A 22,093-nucleotide genomic window follows, 5' to 3' on the forward strand; every position below is an offset into this window, starting at 1 on the left:
CAGGAGTGGAGAAGGGGGAGCAACTGGTGTGTGGGAATAATAAAACAGCTATTTTGGAAGAGCTGGCCTTGAAGAATTAGTTGGAAGTGAATAGTGAGGGAAAGGAGTAATCTGGATAGGGAATACAGAATAAACAAAGGCATGAATGAACAGGAATTACAGAAAGAAGCAACATTTTCGACAGCAATCAGGGGAGACAAAAAAGAGAGATTTTACATTTTGAGTACTGCTGAGAAGAAACAGTAAAAGGAACAGCAGTATCATAAGGAAAAATCTTGCTATCCTGGAACACAGCCCTATCTCCTGACCCACAGGAACTTCCTTAAAATAGTTAGGAAAAACTCATGTTGTTTAAAGATTAAAATAATCTTTAATAATAATCAACTCAAGTTTCATCCAAAGATATAAAAAGGAAAAGAAAGAAAAGAAGGAAAAAAAAGGAAAGAAAAAAGAAGAAGGAAACTTTTTAAAGGAGCAAATGAATCAGATTCAACAGGAAGATGTAGGCATGGATTATAGTACTGTAAAAAAAACAGCTAAGTACTTCTCTATGAATATAAAAAAGTTAAGCAACAACCCTCTCTATAAAACATTAAGAGATGTAAACAGTTGAAAAAGACACAGTAAAAGAACAAAAGGAAATAAAATATGAATTGTCAGAGTTGAAGGTAAAAAGGAAGAAAAGAGAAAAAGAAAATATCACATAAATGAAGGCCAAAGAGCAAGGAGAGAAAACCCCACTAATAATGAGATCAAGAATTTAGAGAAATTTGTAAACTTCAAAGTAAATGTGCAGTTAAAAAGGATAAATGAGAAAATGAAAGAAATGAATGACAAAGGCAACATACATTTGACTAAAATAAAACCAAAATACACAGTAGTTAACAGGGCTGCCACACTGGAGTTGCCCTTTTAATGTAACTATAAAATAGTCTAAGGCACCTGGGTGACTCAGACAGTTGAGTGTCTGACTTCGGCTCAGGTCATGATCTGATGGTTTGTGAGTTAAAGCCCTGTGTCAGGGTTGGAGCATGGAACCTGCTTCAGATTCTGTGACTCCCTCTCCCTGCCCCACTCATGCTGTCTCTCTCTCAAAAATAAACAAACATTTAAAAAAATATAGTCTATAACAAAAATATTTAAACAGCCCTAAGAGAGTATATTCCAAGAAACAATAGTTGAAAATTACAGTACACTCTCGACAGGAAAAATGGAAGCTAGTTAACTGTGGAATAATATCCAAAATATATCTGAAGAAAATAACTAGGGCAGCTGGGTGGCTCAGTAGGTTCAGCATCCAACTCTGGATTTCGGCTCAGGTCATGATCTCACAGTTCGTGAGATCAAGCTCCACATTGGTCTCTGCGCTGACAACACAGAGCCTGCTTGGAATTTGCTCTCTCTGCCTCTCCTTCACTCTACTCTCTCTCTAAAAATAATAAATAAATTTTTAAAAATATTAAAATTTTAAAAAGGAAAAATTACTGTCAACCTAGAATTCCATATTCAGCATAAATATCCTTTAAGAAATAAAATTTTCAAGCAAAGAAAAACTGAGAGAATTCACCTACATTAGAAGAAATTGTAAAGGATATGCTTACGGCAGAAGAAAAATGATCCTAGATAGAAGATCAAAGATGCAAACATTAATAAAAAAAAAATTGTATATATTTAGGAATACTTACTGAACATGACTGAATATTGAATTTTACAGAGTCTTTTAAAATGGTCAACAATATAATAATGGACAACAATAGCATATGAGCTGGAAGGGGAGTAGATGGGAGTTGAAAATCCACTAAGTCCTAGTATGGGAACAGGGAAAAGGTACTGATGAATTCTGTAAAATATGTATACTTGCTATAATTTCTAGACTAACCATATAGTCTAGATAAACAGAGTATGCTGTTTCCAAACAAACACAAGAAAAAAAATGGGGCACTTGGGTGGCTTAGTCAGCTGGGCATCTGACTCTTGATTTCAGCTCAGGTCATGGTCTCACAGTTCCTGGTTTCCATGTTTTCCACAGTTCCATGGTTTCCTTACATGGAGCCCCATGTCAGGCTCTGCATTGTGTCCACGTAGAGCCTGCCTGGAGTTGTCTCCCCACCTCTCTCTGCCCCTGCCCTACTTGTGCTCTCTCTCTCTCTCAAAATAAATAAATAAAGTTAAAAAAATTTAAAAACAGAAAGAAAAAAATGAAAAGATTAAAAAGCAAAAGAAACAACAACAAAATAAAGATATGGCAAAGCATATACTGTAAAATGGTAAGATGAAACCTGTATATCTACCAATAATCCAATCATACAAATTAAATAAATGCTCAAATCAAAAGAAGGCAGATTTTTTTTTTTTAATCAAACTAAATTTACAGGAGATGCTTCTTTAAAAAAATGGATACAGGAGGGCACCTGGGTGGCTCATAGCGTCTAGCTTCAGCTCAGATCATGACCCCATGGTTTTCGAGTTTGAGCCCTGTATCGGGCTCTGGGCTGACAGCTCAGAGCCTGGAGCCTACCTTAGATTCTGTGTCTCCTTCTCTCTGTCTCAGCAACTCCCCTGCTCATGCTCCCTCCCTCCCTCTCTTTCTCTCTCTCTCAAATATAAACAAACACTAAAAATTAAAAATTAAAAAAGGATACAGAAGGGTTGAAAATAAAAGGTAAAAACAGATGTTATACAAATACTTACCAAATGAAAAGCTTAATGTAAGATAATTTATACCTTCAAGAAAAAATACTACTAGAAAGAAAAACACATTTCATAATGATAAAAGATTTAATTCAACATCAAAGAATTTACTATGTGTATATATCTAGAAACATGGCTTCAAAATCTATAAAGCAAAATTTGACAGAGCTGTAAGAGACAGGCAATTCCAAAATCACACTGGGAAGTTTAGTATTTTTCTTCGTAATTGAGAGAATCAGACAAGATCACTCTCCGTAAAGAAAATTTATGAAACATGGTTAGCAAACTGGACCGACTGGGCATATACAGAAAACTGCCTCAGCAAATAAAGAATTCATGTTCTTTTTTTTTTTTTTTTAATTTTTTAAATGTTTTATTTATTTCTGAGAGCCAGAGAGAGACAGTGTGAGCAGGGGAGGGTCAGAGAGAGAGGGAGATACAGAATCTGAAGCAGGCTCCAGGCTCTGAGCTAGATGTCAGCACAGAGCCTGACATGGGGCTCGAAACCATGAGCTATGAGATCATGACCTGAGCCGAAGTTGGATGCCCAACCGACTGAGACACCCAGGCGCCTCAAAGAATTCATGTTCTGTCCAAGTATGTATGATATGTTTATAGAAATTAAACAAACTGGACCTTAGGAAGTCTCATCAAATTTCAAAGCACTAGAATCCTATAGAATATGTACTCTGACCACTATGCATTCAAGCTAGAAATCAGTAACAATTAAAAAAAAAACCCAAAAACCAGAAAATCACAACGTATTTGGAAATTAAAACCAAAACTACATTTCTATGTAATTATGGCTCACAAAAGAGCCATATTATTTCATAATGAAATTACTGAACTGGACAAAAATGAAAATACTTCAAGCACAACTAAAAAATAGGTAGAATGGAATTTATATCCTTAAATGCATATATAGGAAAATAACAAAGTCTGGAAAATAATATGCCAACCACACATCTCAGTAAGTTATAAAAAGACAGCAAATTAATTCCAAAGAGAAAAAGAAGACACATTAAACATAGAGCATAAGTCAAAGACATTAGAAATAACAGGAAGAATCAACAAACCAGAAATTGGTTTCCGCAAAAGACCAGTATACTTGACAAGCTTCTGTGATAGAGTAATGGGGAAGAAAAAAGAATTCATAAATGAGAAACAGAAAGAATGAAAAGAGACATTTCAAGAAATCCTGAAAACATTAAACATCCTGAAAACATCAGGGGAGCCTGGGTGGCTCAGTTGGTTAAGCATCCAACTTTGGCTCAAGTCATAATCTCACGGTTAGTGGGTTCAAGCCCCGCGTCAGGCTCTGTGCTGACATCTAGCTCAGAGCCTGGAGCCTGCTTCAGATTCTGTATCTCCCTTTCTCTCTGACCTTCCTCTGCTCGTGCTGTCTCTCTCTCTCAGAAATAAATAAAACATTAAAAAATTTTAAACAAGGGGATATCAGGTATATTTTCTTGCCCACAAGTTTGAAATTTTAAGTGAAACAAATTCCTAGAAAAAAGATATCTTGTTAAAAGCTCAACCACTGAAACAACAACGCTGAATAGTCCTACAACATTTAAAGAAGTTGAATTGATAGACAAAAATACTTCCTCCAAGCAATTTCTAAGCAGACAGCATAATGACAAGTTCTACCAAGCATGTGAAAAAGAATTAAAATCTTACACATACTCAGATTATAGGAAGAAAAGGTTAACTCAACCCATTATGTAAGATCAGTGTAACAATGATACTAAACCTGAAGAGAAAGGTAAGATTGAGATAAATTAACAAGGCCAATCATACTAATGAAAAATTTAAGAATTCTAACAAAATATTAGTCCATTTAAATCCAAAATAGACCAAAAATTATATGAGGAAGACAGATTTAGCTGAGAAATACAAAGTTAAATATATCTGAGGTTTAACATTAGAAAATCAATCACTATGATTTCACATATTAATAGAATTTAGGGGGGAAATTATTATCACAAAAGATAAAGAAAAAGTGGTAAAATTCAATACCCATTAATAAGATAAACTCTTAGCACTCTAGGGATCTAATACAGGAGTTCCAAAACCCCAGATCAAATAACATCCTTCATAATGAAATGCTGAAAACATTTCTTTTGAGATCATGAACTACATAGGGATATCCACTATCATTATGTCATCTCACCCTTGTACTAAATATCCTGGCTAAAAGATTAAGCACAAGAGAACAAAATAAGGGATAAGAGTTGGAAAGAAAAGTGTGTCATTACGCATACATATCTTAAACTGAATAGGAGTGAAAACAACAGCATCTGTGACAAACGGCTAGCAGTGTTTTATGTCACCAGCTAGATCCCAAGACCCACCTGCGTGTACTTGCTAACATTTGTCTTATATTTTTCCTTAAGCTCTTCTTTCTGGTTTAGCTCTTAACTCAGGCAAATGAAACCCGAAACCACTCACGAGGGGATGGCAAGGGCCCTGACAAGACCCCACAGGCTCAGACCACCCAGACCTTCCCAGCTAAACTCCCAACTTGCACCTGTGCAGAAGCACCATGCAGTGACCTCTGGAATGACTCAAAACAGCCACTAAAATCTCTGCCCAATGAGGAGCCTCAGCTTCATTTACATGACATGCAATGCATGTGTTGGCATGTTTCCTTAAGGCACATGTGTGACCTTATGCCCCTTTTCTAGGAAGGATAACAAGGCTTCCCAATTTAAATATTCCTCCTACCCCCTAAAGAAAAGGGACCCATCCCCCTCCCCTCTGGGAGTCACAGTTTTGGAAGCCATTCCCTGTGATTTCCTTCTATGTTGCAAATAAATTTTCTTTGTGCAACAACTCAACCTTGGGCAGTATCTGACTCACCAGGGAGTGAACTACATTTAGAAGGAAATTCTTTAACACCAAATGCTTGTATTAGTAAAGAAGGATCTCAAATTAATTGCCTCAGGTTTCATTTTTAAGAAATTAGAAAAAGAGCTAATTAAAACCACACTATGCAGAAAAAAGGAAATAATAAAGGTAGAAATCAATGAAATAGAATAGAAACACAGAGAGAGAGAAAAGAAACCAAAAGCTGTTTTCTTAAAATGAAACTAAAAGATGTCTAGCCAGACTGAGACAAAAAAAGACAAAAAAGACAAAAATTACCACCATAAAAAATTAGACATAAATAGCATTATGCCAATAAATGCATTAATTTAGATGAAATGGACATGTCCTTTAAAAGGCACAAACTAGGGGCGCCTGGGTGGCTTAGTCGGTTAAGCGTCCGACTTTCGCTTGGGTCATGATCTCGCAGTTCGTGGGTTCGAGCCCCGCATCGGGCTCTGTGCTGACTGCCAGCTCAGAGCCTGGAGCCTGTTTCGGAGTCTGTGACTCCCTCTCTCTCTGACCCTCCCCCTGCTCATGCTGTCTCTCTCTCTCTCCTAGAAATAAATAAAACATTTAAAAAAATAAATAAATAAATAAAAAATAAAAGGCACAAACTACTGGGGCTCCTGGGTGGCTTAGTCGGTTAAGGGTCCAACTCTTAGTTTTAGGTCAGGTCATGATCTCACGGTTTGTGGGATGGAGCCCTGCGTCCAGCTCTGCACTGACAGCTTGGGCCCTGTTTGGGATTCTCTCTCTCCCTCTCTTTCTGCCCCTCCCCTCCTCACGAGCTTTCTCTCAAAATAAATAAACATTAAAAAAAAAAAAAGACACAAACTACTCATGGTCACTCAAGATACAAAGAATATGAACAGCCTTATAGCCATTAACAATACTAGACCTGTCGTTAAAAACCTTGCCACAAAGGTAACTCCAACAAGGCTTGAGACTTCACTTAAAAACAGACCTGTCACATACTGCAGAAGCCATGGGGTGAGAAGAAACAACAAAAGAGGAAGAGAGAAAAGGGAAAAAAGGAGGGAAAGTGGGAAGGAGATAAAGACCTCCAGCTGAAACTTGTGGACCCTTTTATTACATTTTATCGCTTCCTTACCTCACAAAAGCAAACTTTAATTTCAAGAGGAAATAAGATAAACACTGCAAAGGGGTGAGTTCCTGTTCCTAGGTGAGGACTTGTACCCATCATCCCTGGACTCTACCTTTTCCCCTGACACTGTCAACAAGAAAGTAGCATTAACTGGTTCAGGAATCACTTGTCATGAAATTAAATGTAAACGTAGGGATGTTTCTAACAAATAGGATGCCTATTAGACACTTTCTTAAAATACCATACTTGAAGAACATACTAATATATACTAAAAATCATTTGTTTCCTCCATTATAAGATGCTTCAAAGAAAATGCTTCTGATTCCCTCAACTTTTCTATTTAGCAAACAGGAACTTCTTGCCCTTCTCTGCTATGTTTTTAGTGGAGCAGAAGCCAAAAACCTCTGCAGTGTTTACTTCCTTATTTGTCCAACAAATCATCATCAGTGAAGTCAGCAGCAACTGAACAACCCTGGAAGGAATGTTTATTAACTAAATACTGTTCGAAGCCAGTTGAGACTTCAAAAAATATGACTTGGCCCTAAGTCTCAAGAATAGACTTACTACCAATTTCCCCTAAACTTGGGTCCTTCTTAGAGCTGGTAAGTAAAGTCTCTTAGTATCAGAGTTTCACACAGTTTTGACAGTTTCTCTTATAGGAGTATATTGATAAAGACAGTTTTTATTTAAGTTTTTAATTTATTGTTTGAGAGAGAGAGAAAGAGAGAGAGAGGACGCACATGAGCAGGGGAGGGGCAGACAGTGGGTGGGGGAGAGAGAATCTCAAGCAGGTTCTGAGCTGTCAGTGCTGGGCCTAACTCAAGGCTCCATCTCAAGAACCATGAGATCATGACCTAAACCAAAATCAAGATATCAGACACTTAAGCGATTGAGCCACTCGTGTCCCCTAAAGACACAGGTTTTAAATGTAACTGTAGCCTACTCAGAGCATAAAGTTGCCGGATGTTTTGCTGTCACTGTTATTTATCTTAATAAAATACAAGCCTCAAAGATAAAGATCTGAAACAAAACTAATGAACCATGAAAGTACATGTGACTTCCTTATTCTTAGAAATGTATACACATGACTCAAGTCATGATCTCACGTGTTCGTGAAATCAAACCCAGACTGAACCTAGCATGGGGCTCGTGGAGCCTGCTTAGGATTCTTCCCCCACCCTGCCTCCCTCCCTCTGACCCCCCCCCTCCGCGCTCATGTGTGCATGTGCTTGAATGAATGCTCTTTCCCTCTCTCAAAATAAATAAAGATTAAAAAAAAGAAATGGCATATACACACGTATACTTTCACTGGTGGCATATGAATGGTCTGGGAAGAGATTAATAATCATACATATTCTATTTGTTTATACCCCAACATTTATTCTATTCCAAATATAGGGATAATTTTTTTTCCCTCCCAACCCACTCCCTAGTTCCTTCCACCCTCTACCTCACCCTAAACATAGTAATCATTTATTTGCAAGCATCATTACCAAATAAATATAAATAAGTACTAACAATGTTTAAGGCTAAGAGGCAAGTTAGTTATTACAAAGCAATGGAATCAGATGCAATTTATTTTAATTTAAAATTTATAAACTCAAAGAAGACAGTACTGGTTCCATTTCCTTCAATTGTAAGATATTCAATCTATCTGATAAATGAGCACCTAAATAATAACAAATGGTAATAGCAATAAGAGTAAAATATATGAAAGCACAGAATTGAGAAAGTCTATTATTCTTTCTTCCTGTTAAAAAAAATCACCAAATTTCATCCCACAAGTCTTATCCTGAGGACTAAGCTGTTTTTACTCACAATGCTTCTGATACTAAATGTTTGGGTGTTTTTTTTTTCCTCACACCAGCAATTTCTCCAATTTCCTGACACCAAATGGGATGTATCCAATAATTCAATTCTGACACTACCTGAAGTTACAATCAGATCCCTACAAGTGAAAGGGCTCAGTCCACAAGCCTATTCCACTTCAGATGCCAATTGCAAGTCCCAGGCCACATGAACTTCTGATTTACTGCCTATAAATCTGGAGTTCCTACAATCCCCCTTGGGTTTGATAATATACCAGAGAGAGAGAGAGAGAGTTAGGTTTCCATGTGCTCTTCAGGCACCTCAATGTTTAGGGCTTTTTTTTTTTTTTTTGGAGGCTCCACCACCTAGGCATGAGTGATTAAAACATTAGCCATTGGTGACTGAACCCAGTCTCTGAGCCCGCTCCCCTCCCCAGAGTTCAGAGACAGGGTGAAAGTTCTAGCCCTCCACACACATGGTTTGGTATTTCTAGAAATCTGAAGTGATCTAGGGACCCCAGCCACCTGTCATTTCAATTACAAAAGACACTCTTATTGCTCCACCAAATCCCAATAGTTTCAGGAGACAAAGACCAAATGTTTATTTTTATTCTACCACAAGCACCTATTCTGTTCTTTGTCACTGTGAAAACTCACTGTGGGCGATTTTTTAAAAGAATGCCATTCTATAACAGAGATCCTTTTTTAAAATAACAAAACAGGGTTGCCTGGGTGGCTCAGTTGGTTGAGTGTCCAACTGAGTGTCCCACTCTTGATTTTCTCAGGTCATGATCTCTCAGGCTCATGGAACCAAGCCCTGTGACGAGCTCTGTGATGAGCATGGAGTCTGCTTCAGATAGTCTTCCCCCACACCCCCACCGTGTCCCTCTCCCCAACTCGAGGGCACTCTCTAAAAAAAAAAAAAAACACAAACCATAACAGACCTTAAATATTCAAATAGATGTTATCATTCAAAACAATTACCTTTGGAGATTATATCGTGTTCTAATATTCATATTTCTTTCAAAACCAGATTACAAACCACCCAAGAAAATCAGCAATTATGCAGCATCAGATATTTGCAATATAAATCTCCTAATTCATTATAACTTTCTACTAATAACGTTTTTTGGCATATCCAACTATCCGTTATGCCAAATTATGCCATTAAAATTATAATTGTATATCAACAAAAATAAAAGAATAGGCCTCTAATATAGAAGGTAACATTTAAAGCCTTTTTTTTTTTTTTTAAAACTAAACATTGTATAGTGCTATTCAATGTTAGCATTCGTAAGTGCATCCTTCCATGGTTTGCTAAGATGGCAACTTAGACTTAGATATGTGAGTTCAAATATGTTTCTTTTTGTTTTTCAAGTCTCATTATGGACCGATCTTATATAAAAGAAGCACATAATTCAACAACCTAACAATCTTTACAGAGTAAAAAGACAGGGGAAAAAAGGTAAACTAATAATTGGCATTAGTTTATATTCTTTTCAAAAAACTGTTTCTTGTATATACTTGAAGTCACCTTATAACCAAACTAAGTTTACATGTTCATAACATACCATTTACAGCTTTTTCAATCAATTCTTCACAAGCATCAAAATCACCCTTCAGTACCAGTTTATCATGGAGATCTGTTAACATGGGATGTTCCAGGGCAATCTTGGTTTTTTTTTGCAGCGATTCAAAGGCCTCTGTATAGTTGTGTTGTCTAAAGTGTTTTAGGCAAAGGCGAATGGCTTCCTGTTCACGGTACTACTGGAACACAAGAGCAAGTATGAAAAGAAGAGATTTGCTTAGTTATTACTGTAGGCAATAGTAAGTGACAACTAACCTAAAGTGAACGTTTACTATGTGCTAAGCATTGTACTAACACTCTTCATTAGTATCATTATTTTTTCCACTTTGAAATGGCAAACCTGAAGCTTAGTCAATTGTAATAACTTGCCAAAAGTCACAAAGCACATAGCAGAAACATATGAAAAAGATAAATGTATACAAATATACCCACAGGTATGTATTTCATGAAGATGAAAGATATAAAAAATGAAACCAAACCTAATTTTAGAGCCTGAACTTTTCAGAAAAGAAGCAGAAAGACTGTTTATCAAAGACTACTGAAGACCACAAATATTATAACTTCCATAGCTTTTACTCATTAGATTACACTGTTGGTACTGAAAACATAGAAACCATCAAATAATATACATAAGTCATATATGCTTTTTGTTCTTGGTTCTTAGTAATAGGCTATTACTTGAAAAGCAAATATTATCAAATGTTTATGTATTTCAAAGTTCACAAACAGGTTTTATGTCTCAAAATGTTCAGAAAGAGATTACTTAAATTATGTAATTTTTTCTAAGCCTGAGCTACCTTATCTATTAAACAGCTATAAAGTAAACATCTCAATTAATTAGAATCCAAAAAGAATATTCAGTTTATTAACTTTCCCCTAGTAGGAGGAATGCTAAAAATACAAGCTCAATTAAAAAAAAAAAAAAAGTAACTTCAAGAATACTTTATGAAATTTCCACAAATTTCCTAAATTAACAAAATTAACTAACAAAGAAGCGATGCATGATAACCAAAAATATGATTTACTTACAAGCATTATTCTTTAATAAGGCAAGAAATAATACTACCTTTTATGAAGACTTATAAGACTTGAAACACAAATAAGCTTATAGTTGGCTGATTTTTTATTAATAAAATGTCAAAACATCTTTCCTTAAGTATTACAGGGTTTACCAAGATTTTCCTTTCAAATAACAAAAGATTATTTATCTAAAATAACTTTACTATTAATTTATTACCCTTGGCTTCTAAATAAAGATCTATCATGACTCTACAGAAATACATTAAACAGTAATACCTTTCAATCATGTTGCCTTTAGGAATGTAAGTCACATCAGCATTTTAAGTTTTCTATCAGATTGTATATATATACATACACAGAAGGATTAAAGTTATGAAATAATAGAATTTTAATGCTTTAAGAATAAACACTGAAATTCAAAGGGGATGAAGACTTATATCTGATTTCTAGAGGTTCATAACAAATGCAGAGAACTTGAAAAGTGAACAAGGCTGAACAATTTTATGTTCTCAAATATAATCTCTCCATAATGCTGGGGGTAAACAGGTGAAATCTGCAACTTCCTACAGTATCAAGAGATTTGTGTGAATATATTAAAGAAAACATGCACACACACACACATATCATAGGCTAAAGGGAAAATTTTAGTAACAGAGAAATTTAACCATTATTTTTTAAAAGAACCAATAGAATAGAAGATGTTAAGTACGTATTATTATGTGCGTAACACTGTAAAGGTGATTTTTAATATTTAAAAATATTATCTCTACCCTGAGCAAACTTATAGTATTACAGAAAATCCAAGAATATATGAAAAATATAGAAAATACCAAAAGTCAGCATCTATTTCAAGTTGGATATAATCAAATGACAAAAATAAATTAGTCAAACAAAGAGTTCCTCAATTAAACTAATCAGAAAAAAAGCTGAAGTTCCACACAAAAAAACTTAAGAATCTATTATTGCTTTCCAACCTCCTAGGAGTAGATCAGTTCACCCCTACTTGAAATAAAAATAACAGTAAGTGGTGATTAGACTGAAACTTTATCATCTCCTTGACAAGAGAGTCCCCACAGCTCCTGCAAAAAAAGCCATGAGAGTCAAATAAATATATCAAAACCAAAAAACGAAGCATAAAGTGTATGCAAAAAACCCAGATCTATTCCTCAAGACTGACACATGGCTTCCTTTATAGGAATCAGAAACATAAAATCAGGATTTTAAAGCACAGTCCTACCTTGCTATACCAGTTGAGACAGGGCTGTACTACATCGGGATCATCAATGCCACTAAGTTCAACATACCAGATGCTAAAGTTAAAGCTGGGTCCCCAGGATAAGAGTGGAACTTTGTGAAGAAAAAAAAGAGAAAGAAAAAATATTAACATAGTTCAAATAAAACTTAAGCAAAGTAAAATCACTATTTAAACCTATTAAAATTCATTTAGCAAATTTTCAAAACATTTTCTAGAAGCCTAACACTGTATTATTAAGTGCTGAGGCTACAGTAAAAAAAAGAAAATATGACTCATCTAGAGGATTCTTTAACTATAAAAACATTATAAAATAAGTTCAAAGTGTTCATTTATCTACCCCTCTAAACACAGGACAAGGGCTATATGACTGAGTAGGCAAATTTTATCAAACCCACAAGAAACAAATTACTATATAAATTAAACTATATCAAAACACAAAAAGATATCAAAAGTTCAATTACTTAATAAGTGGCATAACTCTAAAAACAAAACCAGAAGAAAAAGAATTTAGGACTTATCTCAGCTAACTAAATATTTAAAATTTTGTAAAAGTTGCAAAAACATGAGGATGGTTCAAAAACAGAAGCTATATTCACAACGTAACTCACAATGTTAACAAAGTAAAAGAGAAATATGTCTGACAACTTCAAATAGTGCTAAGAGTAAATTAATAAAATTTATTTCCTACTCATTAAAAAAACCCTAAAAGGGTTTTAAAAATCTATAAGAAATAGAAGGCAAAATAAAACCACTTAAGCTAGATATTTTAAAAAATATCAAAGACCTCAAAAGCTGAACCTAATGGAAAAACATTACTTATTGCCACTCAAGTCAGGAACAAGACAAAGCCCAATTATCTCTATTATTCAACATGGGAGATCTTACCAAATGCAATAAAAGAAAAAAATGCAAATTAAAAAATATCATTTGAGGATGAAAAACCTATCTTCCTAAAAAATTCAAGAGATTCAACTGAACAACTTAAGTTTGTATGCAGGATAAATGTGAATATCAGTTTCCCTCTACTTATAATAACCAACCAGGAAATATAATGAAAAAGTCCCATTTAAAATGGCCCGAAGAGCTTACAATATCTCAGAAGAAAGTTTAAAATATGCAACATCTATTTAAGAAAATAGAAAATTTTACTTAAGAATTGGAAAAACAAAATGACATATTACATTCCTAGATGGGAAAACTCAAATGTTGTAACCATGTCAGTTCCCCTGAAATTAATTATAAATTTAATATAATCTCAATCAAAGTCTCAATGGTATATATCCATTTCATTCTTTTTTTTTTTTTTTTTTTTTTTTTTTATGTATATGGAGACAAGAGACNAGCTGGCAGCCAGTACAGAGCCCGACGTGGGGCTCAAACCCACGAACCGTGAGATCATGACCTAAGCGAAAGTCGGACGCTTAACTGACTAAGCCACCCAGGCGCCCCTATATCCATTTCATTCTTTAAAGATTGTAAGTAATCTCTAAATGGGGAGATACAACCCCAAGATCAAGAGTCACATGCTCCACTGTGCCAGCCAGACACCCCAATATACATTTTTCTTGTCATGTAATTGAACAAATTGGTTTTTAAAAAATGAGTAACACAAGAGTATAGGATTCAGAGGAATTTACCTACCATTGGATGAAGATAACATTTCACTTCAGTAATGAGAGAACAAAGTAAAGGTTCTTAACATATGATCCAGTCTCTTGGGAACCCCTGCAAGCTTTTCAGGACCAAGTGGTCAAAACCATTGTTTACGGTAAGACCAAGATTTTATCAGCCCCTTCCCCTTTTTTTAACTGTACTAACATTTGCCCTCTTGGTGAAAAGGCAATGATGAGTAAAACTTCTGGCACATCGGTAGTGCCATGAAAAGGAATAGCATGAAAATGTGTTAGTATTCCTTGATATAGTAAAGACTGCACTGTATTCCTCACCATCATATACTTGCAGTTAAAAAGTAAAGTACAGGGGCACCTGGGTGGCTCAGGAGCTAAGGTATACTATGTCAGTCAGTTAAGTGCCCGACTTCAGTTCAGGTCATCATCTCACAGTTCGTGGGTTCAAGCCCCACATTTGGCTCTGTGCTGATAGCTCAGAGCCTGGAGCCTACTTTAGATTCTAGTCTCCCTCTCTCTCTTCCCCTTCCCCTCTTGTGCACCCTTCTCTCTCAAAAATAAACATTTAAAAAAGAGTTTATTTTTTTAAGGCTTTTTAAATTTGTTTCTGAGAGAGGGGCGCCTGGGTGGCTTAGTTGGTTAAGCGTCTGACTTTCGCTTAGGTCATGATCTCACGGTTCGTGGGTTTGAGGCCCGCGTCGGGCTCTGTGTTGACAGCCAGCTCAGAGCCTGGAGCCTATTTCAGAGTCTGTCACTCCCTCTCTCTCTGACCCTCCCCTGCTCACGCTCTCTCTCTCTCTCCTGGAAATAAATAAAACATTAAAAAAAAATTAAAAAAAAAATAAATTTGTTTCTGAGAGAGAGAGAAAGAGAGAGACAGACAGACAGACAGACAGCCTGAGCAGGGGAGGGTCAGAGAGAGAGGGAGTGACAGACTCTGAAATAGGCTCCAGGCTCTGAGCTGGCTGTCAACACAGGGCCGGACACGGGGCTTGAACCCACAAGCCGTGAGATCATGACCTGAGCCGAAGTTGGATGCTTAACCGACTGAGCCACCCAGGCGCCCCTAAAAAAATGTTTAAAAAGAAAAGTACAGGGGCATCTGGGTGGCTCTGTAAGCTGAGTGTCTGACTCTTGATTTCAGCTCAGGTCATGATCCCAGGGTTGTGAGATTAAGCCCCCCTCTGGGCTCCATGCTGAGTGTGGAGCTTGTGTAAGATTCTCTCCCTCTGCCCCTCTTCCCTGCTCACACTCTCTCTCCCTCTCTTTCTAAAATAAAAATATTTTAAAAGGACAATTCACTTAGAACGTCTTTGATGATGCAATAAACATTTTTAATAAACTCCTATCATTAAGTACAGATCTTTTTAATATTCTGTGTGACAAAATGGGAAGTACACATAAAGCACTTTGCCCCATACCAAAGCATGGTGGTTACCTCAAAGAAAAGAACCCGTACAGCTTATGAGCTAAAATAGTCATTTGTCCCCACCACCCACCAATAGGATACAATTTCCTTTTAAAAGAAACTGACAGACCATCTACAATTATTTAGTTTGGGGTATATAGCAGATATTTATCTATCATTTCAAAGAAAACAACTGACAATATTTGTTGCCAAGGATAAAGTTCAAACTTTCAGGGAAAAATGACTTTCAGAAAATTGGTATCTAAGGTTGTGAATTTAACTACTTTTAGGCAATTTCTCATGAGACTGATGGTGACATATTAATGACCATGATTTTTTAAATATTACATAATGAAATGTTTCCACATTTGGGAGATCTGCATAACTCAGTAAACTGTATTTCTAAATGAACAATGAATGATGTTACAAAACCATGCATGGATAAAAGATGAACTCAAAGTGTAAGATAAGCCAAAGAGGTTTAAAGTAACACTACTATGGTTCAGAATGAATAACGTAACTGCCTTTTAGAAACTAACACTTGTCAAGTTTTATATATGTAAACAGAATAGCCATCACACTTGACATCAGACCTATTGATTTCTAAGTCCACTGCTCTCTTTTAGCACATCACACTCCATGAGGAGCTAAGGTATACTACGTCAGAGGACTTCCTATCTGTGTGAGTGAAGAAACACAAAGGCAGCAGTCACCAGTCATGAGGATTTATGACGGACTATTAGGATGTTTAATATGGCTTTAGGTTTCCATGTGCAAACAACAAAAATGTCAAAAAGTTTTATATCAATGAATACTAAATTATCATCATTATTTTGGTGTTTATTCCTTTATGTAGCGGTACCATTTAAGAAGTAAAAAGTTTATTACATCACAGCAATAACCTTTCAGAAGTATGAGTCAAAATAAAGTAGGATTTTAACCTCAAGGTCAAAAGAACATATAGTCTCTAAGTGTAACCAGACATTAGCTGGAATTTGAAGTTCCAGGTCCAAGTTCAGTAAGATTAGGAGGAAAAAAAATCTTCTTAATAGATCTTATTTAAGTCCCAGTAAAATGTTCATTTATTAAAAATCTTTTTATCAATTGTGTTTTAGTGAGGTTTTGTTTATATACTGGATGACCCAACAGAAATATTTCTAGAATAATATTAGTTATAATTCTTAAAACTTTTCAAAGAACAAGAACATCATAAATTAAAGATGAATGAAGAGTACAGTTAATTTTTTAACAAACTCAAGGGAAATATACAGAATAAGCAAAGGGATGTACACTCACTTCAAATTTTACAAATGATTTTTATAGCATTAATAACTCTAATAATACATAATAGACAGACTACACATTATATGTCAGAAATCTAGGGAAGCCTGGGTGGCTCAGTTGGTTGAGTGTCCAACTTCAGCTCAGGTCATGATCTCGCAATCTGTGGGTTTAAGCCCCGCATGGGGCTCTGTGTTGACAGCTCAGAGCCTGGTGCCTGCTTCGGATTCTGTGTCTCCCTCTCTCTCTGTCCCTCCCCTGCTTGTGCTGTCTCCCCTTCTCTCAAAAATAAAGATTAAAAAAAAAAAGAAGTCTAAATGTGGCCTGCAGCTCAAAGTACATGTTCTTTGCTCCCCAAAGAAAAATGCCTTTGCTCCCACCTCAAATAAAGATTAGAAACTCCTAATACACAGCCTAAGGGCTAAGAGTTTATATCCTAGGGTTCAACCATCAGTTTTCCTCATGGGACCATCAGACACAGATATGAACAGGATCAGTGCTTCTCAACCTTCTTCATAATGACACGCATACACAGTGATAATGTTTATGGCAAACAAGGATACGAGCCTGCAGGCTCCCGTTACTCTAGGATCAAGGTCCACATCTCAGCACAATGAAATGCATTTCTGGCACATTCCATGTGCTTTGGCAGTGTCACTTAGGTAGCTCTTATCAGACAGCTAAGACAGCTGTTAGAAGATGACAGTAATTTCAAAGTTCTGAAAGATCATAATTCAAGACTAACCACTCTGAAAAGATACATCTATTCCACTATAGAATTAGTTAGTATACAAAACATTTAGCACAGTAACTGGCACATAGTAAATGCTCAATAAATGTCAGCTATTACTATTATTATTATTACAAGCTATACTACTATATTAATTTTTCTCTTAATAGTACACTTTTTAAAATGTCACCTTTTCACATGTTTTCATAAAGGGCCACCATGAGGGCATCTGCACCTGTCCCAGACTTAGTACTCATTCTAGACTTTTAAATACTTTTGAGGATCCAGAATGCAGGTCCAATCCAGTCAGAGCTGAAGCTTCTCCCTGAAGCCCCCACAGCCATCCAGGCTGCAAAAATCCAAAGAAATCCACAAAATCCAAGTCATTCTAACCATTTATCCCAAGGAGGTAAACAAGTATCTGCTAAATCACCACCAAGAGAGAGCTACACATCACAAATGCTTTTTCAGAATGAACTTTTAAGAAAACACGGTGATAAACTAAAAATACTAACCTAATAGTTTCACATTTTCCTCACATTATTTTTAAACAAAACATACCAAGAGAATGTTGAAAAGACTAGAAAGCAAACACACAGCAGACCACTATTAACATCTCTTAATAGAAAAGAAATCTAAAGTTATCTAAATATTAATATCCTAAATATCACATGAGTAAATAAGTATCTACAATTATTTGAAAAGCTCAAATTAACATTTTGCCTGAATACCATAAAATTAACCCAGGGCTAAGTAAAAGACATCATTATGTTCTGTAATTAAAGGCTGATAGAAAGGGCTAGAAAGAGGTCCAATTTCTTGTCTTCCGGCAGTTGAATATCTAACTCATCCAGAAGAGACCTCTGTTTTACAAATTTTTAAGAAACTATGCAACTTCCCTAAATAGATATTTATTCGCACTTGTTCTAATGACTAATATTAGAAGACTGAGAGCTATAGAAGCAGTAGTAGTACATATTTTCCTTCAATGTAAACCAATGACTCTAGGTATCATGTAAAAAAGCACAAATAAAAGAACATTAAAAAAAAGAGAAATTTCATTTTGTATGATGAAGCAAAATAGAAGTTGAAGAACTACTTTATAGGAAAATATAAGATATTTCACTACTTGTATATCTGAAACACGACACAATGTGAGGGCTGGAGAAGCCAGCAATCTGCATACTGAGGAAAGCAGTACTTGGTACAAAAAAAGAAAAAGACCAAGAGGTAAACATAGTCAAAAAAATTTGCTTCTTCATAAATTCTCAAAGGAAAACAGGAAATAGGTTTTTATTTACAATCATTCATTATAATAACAGAAACTACAGTTACAAAAGAAAGTAGCCCAAATATTTTTTGTAATTAAAAAAGATTGTCTTATGTCTATTATTTTTTGAGAGAGAGACAGAGAGACAGAGCATGAGCAGGGGAAGGGCAGACAGAGAGGGAGACACAGAATTCGAAGCAGGCTCCAGGCTCTGAGCTGTCAGCACAGAGCCTGACACAGGGATTGAACTCGTGAACTGCGAGATCATGACCTGAGTGAAGCTGGACACTTAACTGACGCTTAACTTATCCAGGTGCTCCTGGATAGCCCAAATATACTAAGAATAGCTTTCCCTCTAGAGTAGTCTTTATTAAGACCTTAGATATTCTTTTTGCCCAACAGAACTATTTGATTCAATAAAACAAATAGGCCACCTCGTGACAGGTTGGCAGTGACTATGAAGTACACTGCTTGTTCCAAAAGAGGAATTTTTCTCCCAAATCAAAACATGGGATTCTAGCTTTCATTATTATTCTTTGAAGGATCTGATTCACTCTAATTTTAAGATAATAAATATTGTCAGTTATGCAACATATATACAAATTAACTGTCAAGTCCTCAACTTTTCTACCTTTTAAATAATTATATACTAAAGAAAAGCAAAATAACCCTAAGATTACTAACTTTAAGGAGGTATTACAAATACTGTCTTAAGCTAAATAAATACACGCCTTAGGTAGTATTTTTTAAACACTACATTGCACCATATTGGTGGGCCATAAAATTAGTTTAATGAGAAAAAAAAGACCTATAAAAAACAGAATAGGAGGGGTGTCTGGGTGGCTCAGTCAGGCGTCAGACTCTTGGTTTTGGCTCAGGTCCTGATCTCATGGCTCATGAGTTGAGCCCCACATCAGGCTCTGTGCTGACAGTGCAGAGCCTGCTTGAGATTCTCAGTCTCTTTCTCTCTGCCCCTCCCCAACTCATGATGTCTCTTTCTCAAATAAATAAAGAAAAAAAAAATGCAGAATAGGAAATTACTATAATATATTGCCTTAAGGGATTCATCAGTATTTAGTTTTAGAATATTAGCTTTACAACTTGATAAACCCTCTATGAAACAATCAAAGCTGAATCAAGTCACTTATCTCATTAAACCTTTTTTAAATTTTGAGTTTATTTATTTATTTTGAGTTGAGGGGAGGGACGGAGAGAGAATCCCAAGCAGGCTCTGCAAGGTCAGCATGGAGTCTGAAGGGGAGCTCAAGCCCACAAACCTTGAGATCATGACCTGAGCCGAAATCAAGAGTCAGATGCTTAACCAACTAAGCCACCCAGGCGCCTCTCTCATTAAACCTTCTAAGAAAACTTTCAAATGAAAAAATATTTGGAAAAGGTTCCACTTGAAATAACTGTCACTTAGGTACAGATTTATAGAGCAGGGATCAGAAAACTTTTTCTGCAAAGGACCAAGAAGTAAATATTTTGTCTCTTCAAACTACTCAACTGCGCCTTTGTTGTGCAAAAGCAAGATATAGACTTATATAACCAGTGGATAACCAGTATGTCAGTGTTCCCAAAATATTTTTAAACACAGGAGTCCTGAAGGATTCGGCTTGGCCCACAGGCTGCAGTTTGCTGACGGATGGTATAAAGAATTTATTTCTATTTCAGAATGCTGAAAACCTTACCTATTTTAATGAATCGACAAGGGAACATCTGTTCATCAATTTTATGCTTCAAGGTGAATGTTTCTTTGTTATAATCATTCTTTAAGCCACTGTGAATAAAAATAAGATTATCAAATCTGACTTCTTAATTTAGTAAATACACTGAAACAAATCATACTCAGATCTTAAGGTTAAACAAAATACATGATCAAGACAATGGTAAGTATTTTAACATGAGAATATAGGTCAAAACTTGTACATTCACATCAACTATGTATTATAACTGTGTTCTCTTAGTTATACAAAGGTCAATGAAAAATGTTCAGTGTTAATTAAAGGATGTGGTTACAGTGCAGGGAAATGTGTGACAGGACCTAGTATTCTTAGTGTATAACATAAAATAGATAAGCAGTAAGAAAAAAATTAAAAATAATTCACACTCACATCTGAAAACTTAAGAGCCAAATATTAGAAAATTCTGATTAAGACGGCAATAATATTCCTTTTATAGCTCAACAAATTTTCAAAGACAACCTTACTCCATTAGTTTAATAGCATCCACTTCATCCTAAATAAAAATAAATCCATATCACCTCTCTAACATAAACAACCAGGATTGAAACACAAGTATTTAAGGGAAAGTAACTTACCTTTGGGTTGCCTTGTGTCCTAAAGCACTTTCATGACTTAAATCAAATGCAGAATAGATGTAATATTTACTCTTATAAGATGCTGTGCTAACAGGACATGTTATATCATAACTATATTCTAAAACAATAACAGCTTTATTTGTCCATTCTACTGGCTGTCTGATTTTTCATTATATGGGGCAAATTAATATTCTCCTTCCGTGTGGTCTATGCTGTTAAAACTCATATTTACTGAGCTCCTTCCAAATCGCAGGTATGTGCTAGTCACATATCTTTTCTCTTTTTAGTCTCTAATTTATACTAAATTCCCAAAATATTATTTCTGGATTAGGGCAATCGATCTTAATGTTTTGGATAGAGTCTATAATTTTCATAGCGAAGATTTTGATTAATGCTGAAAATATTTCTAAGGTCATTTACGGTTCAAAAATAAGACTGAAAAATAAGCAGGAAAAAATCCCCACATCTTATTCTTTCTTTTTTAGTGACAATATTAAGTAGTGGCTGTTGATTAAAAAAAAATGTTAACTCAAGCCACAATATTAAAATAAGGCACTAGAAATACAATAGTAGAAATATTCTTTCTACTATCAAACCATGCAGATTTAGCCACAAAGAGACAAAACTAAGACTATTAATTTGTTTAAAGACAACTTTCTTCCCCAAGATCATAACTCACCTGGACAATAGCTCTGTCATATTTTCTTCATTCATTCCACCAAAGACTTTAAATTTCTTCAAATTGCAGACATGAGTTTTCTCATATTTTCCAAATGTGATGTTCTGGACTATAGCAGGCCTTTCAAGTTTCAGAATCAAGTACTAAAAAAAGAAACAACCAAATTATATCCTCCTTTGTTTAGAACAAATAAACAACTTTAAAAGTCAAAGCTTTGAACAGTTAGCTGAAGAATGCATAAGACCAGTCCCATCCATCCTGCAGTGATAGACTGGATTTTTAAAGCTGAAAAAGAATATTCAACAGCCGGGTATAGGCTACCATACCACCACCACTTTCTCTCAGCAAACATCATCATCCTGAACACTAGATGAAGGGGGGAGAAAAGGACGAGTGAGCTAACTTCTAATCAAGGCATGCCATTCAGTAAAAGATATAT

At 35.5% G+C, this 22,093-nt stretch overlaps 1 protein-coding gene across 2 annotated transcripts in view; it reads right to left on the minus strand.

The window, feature by feature from the left end:
- The window catches only part of MKLN1 (muskelin 1), a 331,507-nt gene that overhangs the window by 95,082 nt on the left and 214,332 nt on the right, over positions 1-22,093 (minus strand). For both annotated transcript variants that reach the window (XM_077770721.1, XM_077770722.1), the window contains exons 4-7: positions 21,655-21,797; positions 20,347-20,435; positions 12,321-12,430; positions 10,047-10,239 (exon numbers count right to left, since the gene is read on the minus strand). In XM_077770721.1, the coding sequence (XP_077626847.1) occupies positions 10,047-10,239; positions 12,321-12,430; positions 20,347-20,435; positions 21,655-21,797 (535 nt within the window). The remainder of the gene's footprint in view (positions 1-10,046; positions 10,240-12,320; positions 12,431-20,346; positions 20,436-21,654; positions 21,798-22,093) is intronic.

Source organism: Crocuta crocuta, unplaced genomic scaffold (genome assembly GCF_008692635.1).
Source record: "Crocuta crocuta isolate KB4526 unplaced genomic scaffold, BGI_CrCroc_1.0 scaffold266, whole genome shotgun sequence".
Lineage (NCBI taxonomy): Eukaryota > Metazoa > Chordata > Mammalia > Carnivora > Hyaenidae > Crocuta > Crocuta crocuta.